The 19,898-nt window shown below is 36.0% G+C and overlaps 4 protein-coding genes, 15 long non-coding RNA genes and 1 other non-coding gene across 20 annotated transcripts; 8 read left to right on the plus strand and 12 right to left on the minus strand.

Annotated features, from left to right (window-relative positions):
- The first annotated feature begins 52 nt into the window (after positions 1–52).
- Positions 53–6,948, plus strand: prm1 (conjugation protein Prm1). Its single transcript, NM_001019736.3, has 2 exons — positions 53–1,833; positions 1,874–6,948. The coding sequence occupies exons 1-2, from the start codon at positions 324–326 to the stop codon at positions 2,473–2,475; spliced, it is 2,112 nt and encodes a 703-aa protein (NP_594313.1). The 5' UTR covers positions 53–323; the 3' UTR covers positions 2,476–6,948.
- SPOM_SPNCRNA.3666 lies at positions 156–959 on the minus strand. Its single transcript, NR_193029.1, has one exon. It is a non-coding gene; the product is annotated as a non-coding RNA (long non-coding RNA).
- Positions 1,358–1,780, minus strand: SPOM_SPNCRNA.3667. Its single transcript, NR_193030.1, has one exon. It is a non-coding gene; the product is annotated as a non-coding RNA (long non-coding RNA).
- On the minus strand, positions 2,445–6,818 carry lys1 (aminoadipate-semialdehyde dehydrogenase). The gene has a single exon (NM_001019737.3). It carries the CDS (start codon positions 6,788–6,790, stop codon positions 2,531–2,533), a length of 4,260 nt encoding a protein of 1,419 aa, NP_594314.1. The 5' UTR covers positions 6,791–6,818; the 3' UTR covers positions 2,445–2,530.
- Positions 6,949–7,379: 431 nt separating the features above from the next.
- On the minus strand, positions 7,380–9,018 carry SPOM_SPNCRNA.933. Its single transcript, NR_151323.1, has one exon. It is a non-coding gene; the product is annotated as a non-coding RNA (long non-coding RNA).
- Positions 7,515–8,275, plus strand: rpl1002 (60S ribosomal protein L10). The gene has a single exon (NM_001019738.3). It carries the CDS (start codon positions 7,533–7,535, stop codon positions 8,196–8,198), a length of 666 nt encoding a protein of 221 aa, NP_594315.1. The 5' UTR covers positions 7,515–7,532; the 3' UTR covers positions 8,199–8,275.
- A 114-nt stretch (positions 9,019–9,132) lies between the features above and the next one.
- On the minus strand, positions 9,133–11,964 carry SPOM_SPNCRNA.934. The gene has a single exon (NR_151324.1). It is a non-coding gene; the product is annotated as a non-coding RNA (long non-coding RNA).
- SPOM_SPNCRNA.935 lies at positions 9,147–12,202 on the plus strand. The gene has a single exon (NR_151325.1). It is a non-coding gene; the product is annotated as a non-coding RNA, possible alternative UTR (long non-coding RNA).
- On the minus strand, positions 12,034–12,329 carry SPOM_SPNCRNA.3668. The gene has a single exon (NR_193031.1). It is a non-coding gene; the product is annotated as a non-coding RNA (long non-coding RNA).
- Positions 12,330–12,809: 480 nt separating this feature from the next.
- Positions 12,810–15,098, plus strand: per1 (amino acid permease). Its single transcript, NM_001019739.3, has one exon. The coding sequence runs from the start codon at positions 13,064–13,066 to the stop codon at positions 14,813–14,815; it is 1,752 nt and encodes a 583-aa protein (NP_594316.1). The 5' UTR covers positions 12,810–13,063; the 3' UTR covers positions 14,816–15,098.
- Positions 12,966–13,477, minus strand: SPOM_SPNCRNA.3669. Its single transcript, NR_193032.1, has one exon. It is a non-coding gene; the product is annotated as a non-coding RNA (long non-coding RNA).
- On the minus strand, positions 13,717–14,744 carry SPOM_SPNCRNA.3670. Its single transcript, NR_193033.1, has one exon. It is a non-coding gene; the product is annotated as a non-coding RNA (long non-coding RNA).
- A 71-nt stretch (positions 15,099–15,169) lies between the features above and the next one.
- Positions 15,170–15,439, plus strand: SPOM_SPNCRNA.3671. Its single transcript, NR_193034.1, has one exon. It is a non-coding gene; the product is annotated as a centromere proximal lncRNA (long non-coding RNA).
- SPOM_SPNCRNA.3672 lies at positions 15,221–15,671 on the minus strand. Its single transcript, NR_193035.1, has one exon. It is a non-coding gene; the product is annotated as a centromere proximal lncRNA (long non-coding RNA).
- A 31-nt stretch (positions 15,672–15,702) lies between these two features.
- Positions 15,703–15,775, minus strand: SPOM_SPATRNAPHE.02. The gene has a single exon. It is a non-coding gene; the product is annotated as a tRNA-Phe (tRNA).
- Positions 15,776–16,528: 753 nt separating this feature from the next.
- Positions 16,529–17,061, minus strand: IRC1-L. The gene has a single exon (NR_151221.2). It is a non-coding gene; the product is annotated as an IRC1-L/borderline left, centromere proximal ncRNA (long non-coding RNA).
- A 37-nt stretch (positions 17,062–17,098) lies between these two features.
- nam5 lies at positions 17,099–18,180 on the plus strand. Its single transcript, NR_150647.1, has one exon. It is a non-coding gene; the product is annotated as a centromeric lncRNA nam5 (long non-coding RNA).
- SPOM_SPNCRNA.3673 lies at positions 17,352–19,358 on the minus strand. Its single transcript, NR_193036.1, has one exon. It is a non-coding gene; the product is annotated as a centromeric lncRNA (long non-coding RNA).
- On the plus strand, positions 18,455–18,735 carry SPOM_SPNCRNA.3674. Its single transcript, NR_193037.1, has one exon. It is a non-coding gene; the product is annotated as a centromeric lncRNA (long non-coding RNA).
- SPOM_SPNCRNA.3675 lies at positions 18,903–19,577 on the plus strand. The gene has a single exon (NR_193038.1). It is a non-coding gene; the product is annotated as a centromeric lncRNA (long non-coding RNA).
- The last annotated feature ends 321 nt before the right edge of the window (positions 19,578–19,898 follow it).

Raw genomic sequence — 19,898 nt, forward strand, 5'->3', positions numbered from 1 at the left:
AAATGCAAAGCTGTATGAATATAGATATTATCGATGCCCCTTGTAATGCATTGACAACTACTTTAATTGTCTGTTATTCAACTATTACAGGATTCGCATATATATCTGATTTTTCTAAATACTATTATTAACAGTTCAACATGATTGTTGTTTTTATTTTATGTTTCATTTAATGCTGTTTCTAAGCCATTTACAGTTTCCACTTCTTTTATGGTAATTCTTTGTTTAATTCTGAGTTTCTTTGTTCTTTCGAAAATGTCTAAACAAAGAAATGCAAAACCGTCTAACACATTTATTACAAGGCAGAGATCGAACAGCCTGTAATGGCGTCTTCATATCTTAGTTTGGCAGCGAGGCTTTCACAGTGTTGGATATCACCCTGGTCATTATGCTGTCTCTATATTCTCATGCAGTTTTTCTTATTTACCAAGGATTTGAACACAAAAATAGGAGATTTTGTCAATGATGAACAAGCTACTTGTAACTACATACAAGAAAAAGTCGACATTCTCCTTGATAGCCCATCCTTAATTGCTAATGCGGCTGTTAGGGTTGCGAAAGATGGCATTCAAAGTACAGTTAAGATCATTCTTTCTGGAATATCAGACAGTCTCATTGCTGCTGAAAATGTGTTTATTTTCTTTATCGAGTTTAGCTATGGTACCTATCTTTGTCTTATTCAGCTGGCAATCGATGGCATCTTGGATGCAGTTGCTGATGTCGGTGAAGAGATAGGAACTGCGGTAAATGATACATTGCATGCGATTGCAGATGAAATTGAAGATACAGTCTCTTCTTTAAACGAAGTTTTCCAAAGTGCAGAAGATTCGCTGGAGAAAGTTGCCTCTTGGCTAGGGGAAGACATCAACCTGCCAAATGTCTCTATTCCTGAAATCCAGTCTCTCCGAAACTTCACTTTATCTTCTTCATATGATACAGAATTTGAGAAGTTAAAGGCTGGTGTTAATTTTGATAGTGCCATTAATGCAACAAAAGCGGCCATTAGCAAACCGTTTTCTTCTGCTCGGAATCTTATCCTTGAAAAAGTTAGCAACTATTCGTTTGACACTAGTATGGTCTCTTCTCCAAATAAAACACATGTAGTGGTTTGTTCGACTGATGATCTGACGGCTATTTCATCATTTATTCTAAGTTCTATATATAAGATCAGGAAAGTTGTCATCATTTCTTTGCTAATTATAATTGCGGGATTGTTTTTGATTTCTTCGATTTATGAAATTTGGAAATGGTGTAGAATTAGACACAAAGCATTTCTTCTGGACGAACACATAAGAAGTAATAAATTTGAAGATACCCGTGACCTAATTTCCTATATAGAGTCTCCTATTTCCTGGAACTTAAAATATTTTATTTCAGCTCTTCCTTTACCTTGTTTTTTAAGTGTGCAACTTCGATGGTTCATCACATATATATTTCATCCCCCTGCCGCAATGATTCTTTTTATTAGTTGCACTTCCTTTATTTCTGGCATTCTACAGCTGGTACTTCTCAACAATATTCGTGAAGATGGTTCAGTAATCAGTGCTCTAGCGCAAAATTCATTTCATAAAGTTGAATCTGCTTTAGCAAATGTTTCAGTAGCATGGGCTAATTCAACTAACCAAATTATTTTAAAAAATCAAGAAAACATCAATAACAATATGTTTGGTTCCATTCATAATACTACACTTTCTTTGAACTCTACGCTGAATACGTTTATGAATGAACTGAATTCGTCAATGACAAGTGCGTTTGGAGACACCTTTCTTGCAAGTACCGTACAAAATGTTATGAATTGCTTGCTTTACAGAAAAATTGAGAATTTTGAAGAAGGTTTGTTATACTAGTCTTTCAAATTTAATCTAACCAATAGTTTTGACTTGGGTTTATAACAAATCCCATATTGAATTACCTCTTTTACCTACTGATATTTTAAGCAAATCTATAGATAACCAAACTATCTATTCTTCTTTATATTCTTCACTAAATTCATCAAACAGCACAGTGAGTTTCTCTGGTATCTTTGATAGAGTTGAAAAGTCAGTAATAAGTGAGCTAAATTTTTCTTTCCTATTTTTTTTGCTTTGGTTATTGATTTGTGCATTCGGCTTAATTGGTGTTTTATCATCTTGGCTCAAATCATTATTCCTTAGCCTTCTAGATTTAGTTATTCCAAATCCAAAGGAGAACATTACTTTACCAGTACAATCGTTAGCTTTTCCTGTTACGAAGTCGTGTAGGCCTCCTCCTATTCCTCCCCGAGAATCGCACGTTTATGATTTCCAAAATTTTCAATATGAAGAAGATGACTGCATAGACTATAAAAGGTCCTTGGGTTTAATAAGCCTATCTAGTGACCTTGCTATTGACATTCCCATCTCACCGGCAATTATTTCAGATATACAATTTAACTCAATCACAACAGAAAGTGAAGAGACAACATATTTATTGAAAGAAAAACAGGATAGATATTAGAAGTCTACATAGATTCTAAATTTTTCATTTTGGATAATTTAACTGCTTAATAAATCTAATGAGTTGGAGCGCCTCCACGACCACCAGCCGATGCAAGCTTCTCCAAAGTAGCTTCATTTATTTTGACTTCAGGAAGCTTTTTACCTTCTAAAGTAGGTTTTGGCAAAAATCCAATAGCTACCAGATATGACAAATATAAGCCCATCTCATGTTCCAAAATTGCAGCTCCATTAGAAACATCCACGTTAGTCCAAGATGCATCACGTTTCAAGATTTCACGTGTGTTTGTATCATCTAATTCAGGAGCTTTTGTATTAGCAGGAAGATTATCTAACACAAAGTGAAGTAAGGGATACAAAGCACTATCATGAGACTCATTAATGACAAAGCGCTCCAAAGCAATACGCCAATTGACGTATTCGGAAAGCTTGGTATTGAAGCCAAAAGTGGAAAGAGTTCCTAGGAATTGGTTGAAACGAAGTCGGGGATGACTAGTTACGTGAGCAACAATTACTCCTTGTTCGGGATGGAAAGCACTGGCAGTTACCACGCGAGCAACGTGATCGGCAGGAACCATATTTACAGTATTATTGATGTTCGGGTACAGACCCAATTCAATGCACCCTTTGACCATTCGAACCAAAAAGTCGTCGGTATTAATAGCACCAGACTTGGAGTCGCCTAAAATGTATCCAGGACGCACAACAACACCACGAAGGCCACGTAATCCCGCTTGCCTTACTAAATATTCAGATACCCATTTGCTTTGTCCGTAACCGGTATGCAAATCTTTCGAAGAACCTTGCAAAGGATCGGATTCTGGGATTCCATTTCCTCCCTTTGAAGTAATTTCGTTCGAAAGGTTAACGTAATACTCAGTATCAACAGTTGATGTGGATGAAACAAAACTCAAGGATTTACCTTTTCCTAAAGAGCAAAGTTTTAATGCAGTAATTGTACCCATAACATTAGGACCTCTGAGTTTAGAATATGGATAAACCCAATGTACAAGGGCACCATTATGAATAACATAATCGACGACTTCAGTAAGCTTGTTCCATTTCCTTTCTTCTATACCCCAGTTTTCGAGAGCAAGATCACCATTGACAACAGAAATTTTTTGGGCCCATGATTCATCCCATACACCATACGCGGTACAACTGTCTTTAAGACGTTTTAGACCATGTTCTTCCGATGAGGCGCGGACTAAGGCAATGACTTTCAAGTTAGAGCTTCTGGTCATAAGGTCTCTTAATATAAAGACACCAAGGTAGCCGTTAGCACCAGTTAAGAAAACGGTTTTTGGCTCATCAATACCCAAGTCTTTAGAGGTTGGAAATTCTTTAGGAATTAAATCTACTAAATCAAGTGCATCTTTACCATATTCAATTTCAGGTTCTCTAGTCTCTTCTTTGCCTATATCCATCACGCTAATCATCTCACCCGATTTCATTCTTTCAATCTCTTTGGCCAAACCTTCAATAGTAGGTTCACTGAAAACTAAACCTAAAGGTACATTCACAGCAAATTTTTTGCGAAGTTCAAAAATTAAGCGAGTAGCTAAAATAGAATGTCCTCCAATATCAAAGAAACTTGCTTTTTTGTTGACATCAGTAGCGTGTGGAATGATACGCAACCAGATATCACGTATATCCCTTTCAGTGGCTGTAAGAGTTTCATCAACTCCATGTTTAGAATGTGAACGAGATGCGGCAGCAAGTTGTGATGTGTCTGGGAAAGGCAGAGCAGGTTTATCTATCTTTCCATTAGGATTGAGAGGCATTTTATGAAGGGGAACAATTACAGAAGGAATAGCATAACTAGGAAGTTTAGTCTTAAGATATTCCCGTATATCATGTATAAGCTTCCTGTACTTCTTCAAACCATTGACGACAATATCTTCCGACTCAGTAGCGCTATCAAAGTCATCTTTATTTAAACCTTGAGGTACAATGTATGCAACTAGCGTGGGTTCTTCATCCTTATCACGTCGAACAAGGGTAATATTTTCACGGACATTAGGATGACGAGAAAGATGGGTATTAATTTCACCTAACTCAATTCGGAAACCACGAATTTTAATTTGATCGTCGGCACGACCGCTACATTCTACATTACCAGTTGGGAGATAGCGGCCCAAGTCACCAGAACGATACATACGATCGCGTATTCCGAACCAATAAGGTTTCCAGGGCGCATTTTCTGGAGTTCGGTCTACAAACTTGGAGGGATCAGCAAACCAACTCTTTAAGAATTTTTTGCTAGTCAATTCATCATTTCCAAGGTAGCCCTCAGCCAATCCACCAGCACGAAGATATATTTCACCAACTTCTCCGATACCGCATATCTTGTTAGTATCAAAACGATTGATCACCAAAAGTTGGACATTCTTCATGCCACGTCCGGCTGGAATGACATCTTTTTGCGATTCCAAAAATGTTTGATCTTGAGACCGCGCAGGTACTACAAAGTACGAAACTGAACGCTGAGTCTCTGTCGTTCCATACATGTTAACAACGTTAACGTTGTTAGCAAGGACTTGTAAGCGAAGACAATCACGTTTCGTCAAAATATCACCTACAAAAAATGCATGGTGTAATGAAGGAATTGGCTCATCAGCCTGAGCAGCTAACAGTTGACCCATAGCTGGGGTGAGATGAGTTACAGTAACCTTATACTTGTTAGCCCATTGGGCTAATTGACCAGGGGTGCCAATGTCTTCAGCAGTGGGTACGATTAAGGATGCGCCAAGGAAAAGTGGTGTGAAAATATCTCTTTGAATAGGATCATGAGCAATTCCACTTAACATCGTAAACCGGTCTGATTCAGATAAATTAAATTCCTGAGCCATCCAATCAAAATAGTAAGCAAGACTGAAATGTCTACCTTTTACACCTTTAGGAATTCCTTCACTTCCGCTAGTAAAACTAAGTGTGGGAGTACTATCAGGGCCTACAACAACGCCAGTTTGTTCGGACTTCAAGTGTAAAACGTGTTGCAAGATATCGTCAGCTCCTTTTGAGACTGATCCTCCCGTTAAAGAACCATCTTTAGCAAGTTTTAAAGCTGGTACATAAGTTTTTAGTTCAAGGCTTTTCTCAACATACTCTACGACTGTGGGAGACAAAACACCTGCATCTTCCAAAACAACTAAGGCTCTGGGCTTAGCAACGCTCAGATATATAATCTGACGAGCAGGTGGATATGCTGGATCGATAACTGAGAATGTGGCACCAGCTTTAAGTACACCCATGACCGCGACAACTAAATCCACACCTCGATAAGCATAAACCATAACTACATCACCCCTCTCAATTCCATTCTTTACGAGATGGTGAGCCAGGATGTTAGAAGACTCGTCGATTTGTCGATACGTGTAACTAGTGACAGGAGCATCAATTGTGACCGAAGGAGTGACTACTATGCATTCTCTATCAGGGAATTTAGCAGCGTTGGATGCGAAAATATCTTGAATGGCTCCACGATAACCACTCCAATCAAGATCAACAGTTGGATCTGGAAGAACATTCATTTGGGTAGGTGTCATTAGGTCCAGAGCACCGATAGGACCTGTAACATCTTTGGAAGCTGAAACCACTAACTTTAATAGCTGATCAGCCACAATATTAACCCTACTCTCAGAAAACAACAACTGATTATAGATTAATTTCAATTGTAAATCGGGGAAAGTAAATTGGGAGCGTAAAGAAGTTAATTGATCAGAAGGTTTTTTTACCGAAACCAGAACAGTCAAATCCACATCTAATCCCGTGGTAGAAAGAAAGTTTTCAGAAGGAGCGTCTGGAGCATTGTAAAAACGAAGATGAACAAGAGTTTTACGAGGGTCATCTTTCTTAGAAAGTTTAGCGTTCAAAAAATTAATTAAATCAGAAAAATCTACAGCATCAGAGGAGCCTTCCTTTTCCAGATCGCACACTTTGGCTAAAAGGTCAAGAAAAGAATCGCTTGGTTGAATGAAAGTTCTCAAAACGAATGGAATTGCATTCTCAGAACTAGTACCGATGCTAATGTCCTCATCTCCAGTCATGCGACTAACGAGGATTATAAAAATCGTCAAAAGAATATTGAAAGGAGTTACTAATATTCCTTTAGCTTGAGCAGCAACATAAACCTTAATAAGAGCTGTTTTTGCATCCTCAGGAAGTGTTCGTTCAAACACGGCTTCAACGAGTCTGCTAGGCACGGGACGACTATAATCTGTTGGAAGATGAGAAATTGTTTGACTCTTAAGTCTCTCAGACCATCGTTCAAGACGCTGATTGTACTCAGTATCACTTGGAGCCGTCTGGCTCATTTTGAAAGTATGATATGTTGTTGGTAACGGAGAGTGTCAAATGTTCGAACTGCCTAAAACCTTCGTTGTAGATGATAAATTGATAATCTTCATTCACAAACAAAATCCAAAACATATGTTTAATATACTCCAATAATGAAATTGTTTTTGTTATATCATTTCAAATTAGTGTTTAAGTTATTTATCGTACATATTTTGTAAATTCAAATGTACTGCTTATTATTGCAATTATTAAACTATTGTGCAAAATAATAATAATAATTTAATTTTATAATAAACATTTGTACAAAGTGTCATATCACAAAGTTAGTCTTCAATTTTATTTCTTCGATATTTGTATTTATTATCAACAACCCTACGTGTCAGTAAGCTTGATGTGCAAAGCCAGTATTGTAGATGACTCAATAAATCAAATGTGGTATAGAATTGTATATACTGATACATTTCACTTTAAATTGATTATTGGCAACAAGCATTTTTGCTAAAATGCTTAGCGTTGAGCCACATGTTTAAATACGCCTTCTAAAACCAAAAACACGCTAGAGCAGAGTATATACATAACATGTCCAAACAGCTCTAATTTACTATAAAAATTTATTGTATTATTATAATAATACTGTACCGGTACAATATATGTGTATTGTTACTTAATTGTGTTTATAGTGGTGACTGCTTTTTCTTCCAAAGTTTGTTGTGCTGTCTTTCTCAATTACTTTCCTGAATCAGAACCACATTTTTCACAATGGCACGTAGACCTGCTCGCTGCTATCGTTATTGTAAGAATAAGCCTTACCCCAAGTCTCGTTACAACCGTGCCGTTCCCGATTCCAAGATTCGTATTTTCGACTTGGGTCGTAAGCGTGCTGGTGTTGACGAGTTCCCTCTTTGCATCCACTTGGTCTCTAACGAATACGAGCAAATCACCTCAGAAGCTCTTGAAGCTGCTCGTATCTGTGCCAACAAGTACTTGGTCAAGATTGGTGGTAAGGATAGTTTCCACCTTCGTGTCCGTGCACACCCCTTCCATGTTGTTCGTATCAACAAAATGCTTTCATGTGCCGGTGCCGATAGATTGCAAACCGGTATGCGTCACGCCTTTGGTAAGCCCAATGGTTTGGTCGCCCGTGTAAACATCGGTCAAGTTTTGATGTCTGTCCGTACCAAGGATTCTAGCCGTGCTACTGCCATTGAAGCCCTTCGCCGTTGTCAATACAAGTTCCCCGGTCAACAGAGAATCATTGTCTCTAAGAAATGGGGTTTCTCTCAATATGCTCGTGATGAGTACATTGAAAAGCGCAGCCGTGGTGAAATTATTCCCGACGGTTGCTACGCCAAGTTCTTGAATAAGCGTGGTAGCCTCCAAGAGAAGTTGGACCTCTTCCCTGAAGCTTCATTCAACCTTGCTTAAAAAGTTTAATAAAATTTTTGTGAAACTTTTCACTTTGTATAGAACTGTTCAAACAGTTTGGTGTTGGATGAATCGGTAAATTGACTGAGGTATTGCATTTCAGGAAGTTGTATTTTTTTGTTGTTGATTGTTTATCATCCCTCTATTTCAAGTAAGTCGATTTTAACCAGCACTTGTAGAGATAATAGCCAAATAATATCAACTTGGGGGTAACAATTTAACCGACTACCAAGTTGAAATAGGCAATTTTTAAAACGACCAGCAACTCAAGCATCCCATGTAGTTAATTGTGGGGCAAATTTTAGCTATTAAGACTAAATTTTTTTCTCAACAAATCTATTACTTGGCGTTAAAACTCCGCATCTACTTCCACGGAGTTATTTCGGCCAAAGGACGCATATTCGCTGGGTTAAAGTACGCAAAATGACTTTTTTTATGAAAAAATTTTATGGAATTGTCAATTTTGTCTTTTTAAATCGAGATGAAAAGGTGTTTTATTATGATTATCCCTGATTTCTTTGCTTATTTTCGATCCAAACACTGGTTTTGCTCAGTACCATTATTTACAACTTTTGGTGTACAGGGATTTTAATAGAATACAGTTGTAAAGATGCTTGCGCTAACTTAAAAGCTACATGATGGGTAATAATTGGGTGTATTGGGTATTGGGAAAATACTGTCAACAGCATCTGGAATTCGATTAATGTAGAAAATTATAGTTACAATGCCCGAGTAGTCGGTGAACAATGGGGGCCATCAGTCAAGATCAGTACAGCAGTTGACGGGACAGACACCAGCTGTAATGAATAGGTCATGTTTACTACGATTCCGCGGAAATAATAATAAGCTACTGCAGAGCAGTAAAATCTATCACACTATACGTCAAATGAAAAATAAATAATTAAATATATATATATATATATATATATATATAGGTGTGTTACACAAGGTAATTTTATCAAGCTTTTAATGTAGTAGCACTAGTATGAATGAGCTCCATTTCGCTTATTTCTACAAAAGGGACATTAGATAGTAAGTTTATTGAGATGCGAAAAAACTCGTGCATCGCATGCATTCACCACGGAGATGCATAGAATTGCAATTTTTCTATCTAACAGATAACCAAATCAAATTGTTTAGTCTTATCATTTGAATCTGTTTGGAGGCTTTGCAAATGTATAAAAGTCAGGCACACGACCCCTAAAGTCATTTTAGCAAGATGGGACTTGGTATTGTATTTTTGCAAAGTTCAATGACCATGAACCTCGTTATTTGGAGTGGATAAGCATCTTAGAGGAAGGGTGATAAAACGAGGAGCATGATCGAAAAGATGGTTTGAGGAACAAGAGTGAGGATAATCCAAGTGCCTTATTGAAAACCGAGCGTTGAGTAAATATAACGAAAAGATGGGGGGAGTAGCATGCTTTGCTTTCTTTTGCTGTTTTCTCTAATAGATTGACCAACAATCAGCTTTGGCCCCCTTATTCAAGTTTTGGCTATCGCGCCGCGGCAGCACAACCGAGTTTCGTGGCAAACAGTAGGCATTTGAATCAAATATTCATATAAATATCCTTGGTTTATTTATACCCTGTCTAAATGCAAGCAACACTATTGCTTGCTGAAGGAAAAGGGTTTGAAAGGCAAAAAAAAAACTAATAAGGATTAAGGTCAGCCATTCAATCGATAATCGAGTATAGTCGACCATCGAAAACGTTTCATTAACAATCGAATATTCCATCAGCAGTTAGCATTTCATTAATGGCTTGGACATTTCTTTAACAATCGAGCATTTCACCAAGGGTCAAGCATACTTGATATTCAAACAAGTCAATTTCGAAAGTGCCTATTCCATATTGAATTTGTTTGAAAAAAAAATAAAATAAAAAAAGGAAGAAAAAAAAATTTTCTTAATTCTATCCACTTGGAAATCAAACGTTTGCCTCAACTCTTTCTACCTTGCCCAGCCTATCTAACAGCAGTATGCCATATCGACTATACTACGAATTATGTAAACCCATCTAGTTATTGGGATGGAAATCCGCCTCTCAAAAAAAAAAAAAAGGATTGATTTTCAATTAAATAACCTACATTTACCAACGTTGATTACCTAATGACGATTGAAAAAAAAAATAAATAAATAAAGAAAAAAAAAATTGCAAGCAGCCGGATTTGTCCTGATAATAATAATCAACAGACTCCTCAATCAGTTGTGGATTGTTAGATAAAATGTTTTATCTTTTATCTCCCATTCTTTCATTTATTTTATCTGCTTTTTATTTTTTTAATTTTCTTTGTTTGTTTCTTTTTTGCAGTCTCGATGAAGGAGAAGAACGTCTGTAAAAATATCAAACATCGTCGAAAAAAATTCTATCAAGTGGATAAGCGATCGTTCACCTGCAAATTCTTATCTCTCCCCTTCTTGCTGTTGCATTGCAGTAAACTGGTAAAAGCGAGATATCGGTTTTTCCGTGCAGCGCTGAAACCTGCGTAAAGCTCTAGAATGAAAAAGAAAAAAGAAAGGATCGAAAGAGGAACCAAAATGTCTTATGTTCCAAGTGTGTGCTGGTAAGTTGGGTAAATTCACCAACAGTAACTTGTGCATCTCTTTGTTGCCAGTGAACTTTCGCATCTAATTTGCAGTTCATCAATTGAGCCTTAATAAGTTGTCATTATAGAGAGAGAGAGAGAGGTAGGAAAAAAAAAAGCACATACACACACACAAAGCTTCATAATTACAATTCCGTTTGATGGCTTATTTCATTGATGCTTTGTGTTTGTTTGCTTTTTTTCTTCTTACGTTGAACATTTACATTATGCTATAAGTTTGTCTTTCGAACGTCAATTTACACATGGAATGGAAACGTGTTTTCTACTAAGCATGTGCTTTGGAAGAGTGTGTCTCGGCTTACCCTTCTTCTCCAGGTTAATTGACTGATAGTAACTCCGGAACGAGCGGTTACTCACTTCTTGCTCCTTGTTTTTCCGTCCTACCCTATCTCTTCTCTCCTAGACCTCTTTCCTAACGGTTTATTCTCGCTTATCAGTTTAAACTTGTGCCTATACGCACAAGGAGTTGATTATGTTTCCACGTCCAATTGTTATCCGTCTCTTTCCGCTTCCTTATCTGCTGCAAAACTTTGGTTGCCCCTGCCTCGTAATTCGATTTTCTGACTGTGGCTAATAGCTTTATGCCCTCTTGTTCATGGACGGTGGAATGGATGATGACAGCTTGTTACATGCATGTCTTCTTCTTACTTATGTTTGCAATTAAATAGATATCGCTCTTGTGCTTGCCTAATTATGAGTTCATTATGTTCACTTGTGCTTGTACTTAAAATTTCATTTACGCATTCCTTGATCTCATTCATAAAGCGTTCTAGGGAGCTTCACATCCGTGCTAGATAGGATGATCTTTATTTTAATAGACGATCGGAAGTCATTGGCTTGGTTGCTAGTAGATTGCACTCTTCCAAATAGGGTAACTAAGATAAGACGATTATTATTTGGTTTTCGATTCTTGTTAGCTCAATGAGTATGGGAAAATACAACTTTCATCTCATGTGGTCAACACTGCAATTGTTCGACACAAGTAATTTTTTTTTGGTGCTATGTGTTTGTCAATTTTGGGTCGGGGCCCAGTCGCGCTACTCCACTTTTGATGAAATTTGTGAACTTTTTTTTTGCAACCCTTTTCTTGCTCTCCAAGTGCCAGTTTCTTCTTTGCTACTTACTGCTTATCTATAAAGTATTGTTAACTAAGTTATCGACACTTAAGTTTTTGGCAAATTTCCTCTACCCGTTACTTGATATTACCTTACGTCAACCGCCAACGATTTTTCCTTATCCATATTGTGCGGCTAATTTTCGCATAAAATAGGGCCCATTCCCATTCAATTTTAATCTTTTCTTCAGACAATCGGTTCGAATTGTTTTCAAAAGAGCAAAAGGTTCGCTTCCTTAGTGATTTTCCTCCCTTTTATTAAAAAAAACTTATACATCTTGCGCTTCAGGCATTGAAGTAAGAATTGTTTGTTTGTATTTTGCAATTGATTCTTCTTTTTTTTTTCGTTTCTTCTTTCGAATCGTGTCCTGTTCCATCTTTAGTTGCTCTTTATATTTTTGAAATATACTTTCTTTTTTTTTACATACTCTGTAAAAAAAAAAAAAGAATACCTTGAAAAAAGGGAAACTCCCAAACTTTTTGTATTTATTAAAAAGCTGTATTAGAAATAGTCATAGCGATTTTCTCCATTGCCTTATTCATACATACACGCGCTCAAACATATCTGGCTCTTAGGCAATTGAAACCAGTTTCCGAATTTATTATAGATATTTCTCAAAAACTTTTAGCTAAGCGAAATTTTTTTGAAATATATATTTTATTCTAAATTCTGCATTTTTCTAAATCTCTTCTTGTTTTTTATTGCAGACGCATATTATACACATATCTTTTGTTGTTTTTTCGCATCTTGCATTATTTCACCCATCCCTTTATTACGTTTTTAATTTCTTATCCGTCCTCTTATTTTCGCTATCAGTGTTGCTAATCCCAACTCATTTATTAAGACATTCGCTATTTAAATACGCACTATACGCAGCGAGTGTTTCCCAATCGTTTAGTAACTTCTTCATCTAGTTGTTGCTGAGCTTTGTCTTTTAAAAAAGTGGTTCTGTTACTTAAAAAAAAGGTGGTTTTCTGAAAAGCTTTTCTTTTTCTTTTTCTTTTTCTTCTTTTTTTTTTTAAAAACCTGATCTCAATCAGTCGGTCATTTTGTTTTCTCTTTAATCATACATCTTTACTCCTCTATCCCAATATCGTCTTACTATTTCTCTCTACCTTTTCAATAACTTTCTCTGTCTAAAGTATGTCGTCGCCAGATCGCTCTATTGACATTGACCTTGAAAAATATCCTTCAACGGCTACCAAGTCCGTCTACGGCCAATCGAAGGATGATAAAAATGTTTTCGACATTCATCCCACCGAATCCGAAGTCATCCCCGGTGAAGTCGAGTATGCTGATACTCCTTCCCATCAAAATTTCTTGCAAAAGTTTTTTAGCGACTTCAAACCCGTTAAAGCCGACCGCGAGGATGGTGTCGCATTAAAGCGTCATCTGAAAGGTAGGCATATGCAAATGATTGCCATTGGTGGTGCTATTGGTACTGGTTTGTTTGTGGGTTCTGGTAGTTCACTTGCTGATGGTGGACCGGCTTCTGTTATTATCGATTATACTTTGATTGGTATTATGATGTTCTTTACTGTCTATGCTTTAGGTGAACTTGCTGTTTCTTATCCTGTCGCTGGTGGTTTCTATAATTACGCAGTTCGTTTTATCGATCCAGCCTGGGGCTTTGCCGTTGGTTGGAACTATTTCATGAATTATTTCGTTACATTTCCACTGGAGTTAACTACTTGTGCCATCACTTTCCGCTACTGGACAGACATTAATAGTTGTGCTTGGATTACGATTTTCTTGGTATTTGTTATATGTATCAATCTTTTCGGTGTTAGAGGTTATGGTGAAGTTGAATTTATTCTATCTACGCTCAAAGTTGTTGCCACTACTGGTTTTATTATTTTGGCTATTATTATTAATTGCGGTGGTGTTCCTACTGATCCTCGTGGCTACATCGGTGGTAAAATTATTAAAAACAAACCTTTCCGTCATAGCTTTAAAGGTTTTTGTTCCGTGTTTACTACTGCCGGTTTCTCCTTCTCAGGTACTGAAGTTGTTGGTTTAGCTGCTGCTGAAGCTGAAGATCCTCAAAAGTCTCTCCCTCGTGCTACCAAACAGGTCTTTTGGCGTATTGCTATTTTCTACGTCGTATCTTTAATTTTAATTGGTCTGCTTGTTTCACCAGATGATCCTCGTTTGATGGGTAATAGCAGCGATGGTAGTACCTCTCCCTTCGTGTTGGCCATTAAAGAAGCAAACATCAGAGGCCTTCCTTCCGTTTTCAATGCAGTAATTATCATTTCTACCGTCTCTGTTGCAAATTCTTGTACTTTCACTGCTAGTCGTACTCTTCATGCTATGGCCGCTAAAGGTGACGCACCTCGCTTCTTTGCATATACTGATCGTCTTGGTCGTCCCCTCCTCGCTATGGCTGTTTGTTTGTTGTTTGGATTTTTTGCATATATCAATGCCGCCGGTGATGTTAGTGACACTGTTTTCGATTGGTTATTGGCTATTTCCGGTATCTCAAACTTCTTCTCATGGGGCAGTATTAATCTTTGCCATATCGTCTTCCGTCTTGCTATGAAGAAACAAGGCCGTTCTTTGGATCAACTTGGATTTGTATCACCTATGGGTATTTGGGGTTCTGCTATTGGATTGGCTTTCAACATTTTGTGTCTTATGGCCGAATTCTATGTATCTTTGTTCCCCATCGGTTCAAAGCCAAATGCTAACGATTTTTTCCAAGGATATCTTGCTGCTCCAATTGTGATTGCTTTCTTTATTGGCTACAAAATTTATGATAGAAGTCATATTCCCTCATTGAGTAAACTTGATTTAGACACGGGACTTCGTACCTATCCTCCAAAAGATAAAGAATCTGAGAAAATTCGTGATGCGAAGGGTTTCTTTAAGTGGATTTGGCAATCTCTTTGCTAAATTTTATTTTGCATTATCAATTGATTTCCAATCAACTTATTTAAAAAAAAAAAAGAAAAAAATTTGCACACTATTTACTTTTTGATGTCTTTAGGATTCGAAATTTTTTTTTATTTTGGTTTTGACAGTGAAGAGGTCGCCTTTAATTTAGTTTAAATTACTGCACTATTACTTGTACACTAAGTGTGAGAAAGTATGATGTTTATCAAAATTTTTCAAGTACATATTTTGATTGATTTCTTAATTTATTACTTTGGTTAATAATATGTGTCTAACGTTGTAAGTTTATATGTTGAAGCATTAGTGTTTAATTATTTTGTAGTTTTTATGGTTTCTTTGTACGTACATTTATTAATTCGTGTTTGTACTTTTTATTATTACGCCTCCGTTGTTGTTTGGTGGTTTTGGTATTATGCCTTGCATTCGCATAAATTAAATAAAAATCGTGTCTACTTGGTGTTTGGACTGTTTGGAAAATCGTACCTAGAAAATATAATGTTGAGCTCCTTGGTTAGCTTAATCGCAAGCTGTATAATTCTTTCTATTAAAGATTTTATTCCATAATAACACGACCAATCCGTCTTCGTAACTAGATCGCACTCACTGTAGTACCATTAAAAAGACCGCCTTATCAAGCTCAAAGTATTAACAAAAATAAAACTATAGGCTAAATATACGCAGTGTTTAAAATATAACATTCTACTTAGAGCATATAGTCGCTGGTAGATCTGAACGGCCACACTCTAAATATTCTTAATCATCGCGCAATTTTAAATTTCACTTCATACCTATGATAAACCTTGTTTAGTTGAAACTATAAACACTCAATTAATTTCCTTTTCAACGTCGTTAATTAAAAATTTGATTAATGATCTGTGCAAAAAAAGTGTCACAAACCGGGATCGAACCGATGACCAACAGATCTTCAGTCTGTCATGCTCCCAACTACACCATTGCGACTTCATTGAAAATTCATTCATACTTGCAATATATACACAAATAACATATATAGTAGCAAATGAAAAGGAATTTAGTAAATATTTTCATTAATTATAAGGAATTCGTAAAAAAAGAAGCTGAATTTATTCACCATGCTTTAAACTTATCTGCGTGTATTGTAGGACCGAACTGCCAAAACTGTAGAAATATATTTTTTAGAGCAAATGTGAATAAAATGATAACGTATACGCTATCGTACGCTTGTTGGTAAACACTGCACTGATATGAAATTTGATAAGTATTTAAATAAAATAGCAAATTTTACACATGGTGTTGTAAATGCTTTACAAATTTCAGTCTATCTGCTTGGGTTATCAGTAAGAATATCATGTGTAATTACAGAAAATAAAAACTATTGATAACAAAAAAAAAAACCTTATTATTTAAATTTACAAATAAACGTTAGCTTCGCTACGCATAGTTAGTAAACAAATTTTATATGCCTCAATTGCCTATTAGTGCTGAAGAAAAGCGTTAACACTATAAGCTAACTTTATAATTTCCCAGTTTCAACTATCAGTGTATCGAATGAATGATTATCTACAGATGTTCTATTTCAACACACTTAGTTCAATTGGCAATTGCGTTTCACCTAACATAATCAATATTAGCTTCATCTATGATGTTGGTTACATTCAGCAATTCTTTTATGGATTTATTGCCTTGTTCTTGAGTACTCGAATATAAAATCCCGCAAAACCATAAAATGTGTTTAAGAAATTTCAAGTAGATTTAATACGAATTTAACATTTTACTCTCGAGCATTGTAAAATCATTGCTGAGTTAATTTTTAGTGGAGCTTGTAAATGAGGTGAAGAAGTTACTCCCTTGAAGTTTGCCAAAAAAAATAATGATAATGATAATAATTAACACATAGAACCAAGCTCGCGAGGACTCAATCCGTGGACGTATCAACTAAAGCTTTCAATTTTTTTAGTACAAAAATATTGACTGCAATATTTTTACACCATCACAGTCTTGATTTAGCAAAAAGTTGCTTTTGAACTAGAATGTTGGCTAAATAAATGTGTTGCCTGATTGTACATGATATATTATCAGCTTTGTCAAGGGAAAAACCGAGACCGAAGAAAGTTAAAACTGAGAGAAATTCTAGATATGCTACTATAAGTGCTCTTTGTCATGAGAGAAACATGATTCTACGTGTCTGATTCACGCAAAGGATGCATCAATATACCTTCTTTTAATTACAGGATGATGCATTTTTAATTTGTTATTGTTGTGAATTCTATGTCAACTGTTTGCTAATATAGGCGGCGCAGAGATATGAAAACCAAACCGTGACAATACACCTAAGCTAAAAGGTCAACGCACGCCTAAACTAGCAGCTCAACTCATGATTGGACTAATAATTTAAAACTAAAACTAAAACCTAAACCTATTTTACAAATAAAACTCATAATTAGGCTAACAACCCTACCCATCAACTAACGACTTGACGGTATGCTATTCCTTCTTTTTTTTAAAGCTTCACTACCATCGAAATATATATAACAGTAGTAAAATTGTAAACTTTTATTTTTATACCATAGTAGTATGGCTATGATTGGAAGGTTGTAGTGTCAGTCAAGTTGGAAAAACTGTTGGCACTTTTTTTCTGAATCAATGGAATTCTTATCAAACACATGCAAACGTATAAAGAAGACTTGAATAGATAATCTTTGAATTCAAACAAATCCTAGTCAACTGAACAACGCATCTACCTCAGCAGTCCTTGGGAAATGTATAAATAGGCAAGCATTAAACTTTTATATATAAAACCATCAAGATCTCTATTTTTAACTCGGTGGTTTCTTTCACAAGACTTACTTCAAGAACGACAACACATCCTGACAGTTAATTCATTAATACTAATACTATCGAGGATTCTGTCATCCAAGTGGAATGAACATGGGCATCAAAGGAATGTTTCCTCAAAGTGAGAACTATAGTGTTGCAAGAGCGAATACTTGGTCGCTTAGAACAAAACGAATTACTGTCATTAGGATATGCTCAAAAGTGTGGCGCTATATCTTGTATCTATTGCTACGTTCATTCATTGATCCAACAGTATGGGTATAGAAAGAAGACGATAAGCAGGAGTTGCGCAAACGAAGTTATGGAGTTTCTTGCATGCATGCATGTTTTGGCATAAAGCTGGTACTTCGAAATATGCCTATGAAATCTCTACCTGCTTTGCACCCTAAATATAACGTGTCGTCTTGTAGCTGCATGTGAATTACAACGATTGATAGATGAAAAACAAATCGACTTGTTGCCCATTTCATCGTTTCAAACGACTGGTAGTGTTGCTTGTGTCCATACCCATGCTGTGTCCATATCCATACTATGTCCGTGTGTTTTGCTTTATTACACTTGGTCAAAGAAATCTATATGATGTTCTTTACGAAACCCACAAAGTCACAATTGTGATCTTCCAATGCTTAATAAATACGAAATCTTATTTCGATTTACAGGCTGGGCATTCACGAAACATAGCGTTTTTACATTTCTACAGGCACACTATAAACAACTTGCAATATCTGCCATCACTTTATTTCTCCAACTTTGTTCAAGTTAAAAGTGGCAGAAAGTGTTTCCCGATATGAGATAACCCAACGCATATGTTGTTGCAAAAACTAAACGCCCATTCATCAAACGAGTCGAGATGAGAGGAATCATTGTATAAAAGGCTAGCATGTAAAAGCTGGAAGAAGGAAAGAACACGGGATATGTAATGGAACATGGGAAATTGATATGGACATTGATATGGACCTTGATATGGACATTGATATGAACATGAATATGGTATAGAGAACTACATCGACACAGAAAAGAAAACAAAAGTTGCTAAAATGACAAAGGTGCCGAATCAACAGGCCATAGTACCGATGGAATCCAAATACAATCCAAGAATCATTCAAACATCGCAAACATCTTTGCTCGACATTGTTGTTTTGAACAACTACTAAGAGTTGCAAATGTGAAAGCAACAACATTCAACGTATCTACAAATTTCTCGCTGTTTTGCATATACATTTCTATTTAATAGTGAATTAGCGTATAAGAAAGAAATGGAGCTTTTTTGGATTACAAGTGATAAGAGTAGGTGTAGGAGTAGGACTCATTTATTGAATCTGGTGATTTGCGTCGGAAGGTTGAGAATATAAAGAGCGTGTGAAACTAAGCCATGTAATCTAAAACTTTACCGAAACTTTCAGATCTCGCCTATTTACCGATCCAATTGCTAGTGCAGTAATAGTTGCTTGAATTTTCACCGGATGAATCTTCTCTTGAATAAAACCGCCAATAAGAGCTAGTCAAGTTGACTACTGAAAATATACGATATTGAAGATGGCGTATGTAGTGCTTGTAATGGTCTGGTGGATGGTGGAAGCTTTCCACTCTTACTTAGCATTCAGTATTACACAAATGGATTAAGGAGAAGCGGTAAACGATTTTATGAGGTTCGTTTATTATAATGGGTTGAGTGACACGATTCAAATTGAGTCAAAATATTTTTCGAAGATAATCCGCCAATTTTCTGTAACTCATATATTAATGCATTCGTTCAAATGATATTAATACATACGTGTAAATAAGGGACAAATAGGTATAAAAAACACGGCGATAAGAAATGGAATTAATATTTTGCAACATGACAACTAGACATTATTTCGTCCGTAAACTTTAATAGTCCACGACAACAAAGCGACAATAGCAGTCGTTTATTATTTGGTCTTCATTATGTCAACAAGCTATTTGAAGGGATTTATGTAAAGTATGTATTTACTTTGGAAGAATGATAGTGATAATAATAATAATAATATATTTTTTTATTCTCCTACAACTATTTCATATCGTCAATCTTCAAATTTTTCAACATGATTGGATAATGATTACTTATAAAAAATATATATATATATATATATATATATATACATTCATTATATACATTATATACATTATACTTGAACACCCCAATTGGCTATATAATTAGAGTCAGTATTTTGCTAAACTTTTATATCGCGAACATCAGCATTACTTGTATACTTACTAAAAATTCATAAACAATTTGGTAATTAAT

The sequence above is a fragment of the Schizosaccharomyces pombe genome (assembly GCF_000002945.2).
Source record: "Schizosaccharomyces pombe strain 972h- genome assembly, chromosome: I".
Taxonomy (NCBI): Eukaryota; Fungi; Ascomycota; class Schizosaccharomycetes; order Schizosaccharomycetales; family Schizosaccharomycetaceae; genus Schizosaccharomyces; species Schizosaccharomyces pombe.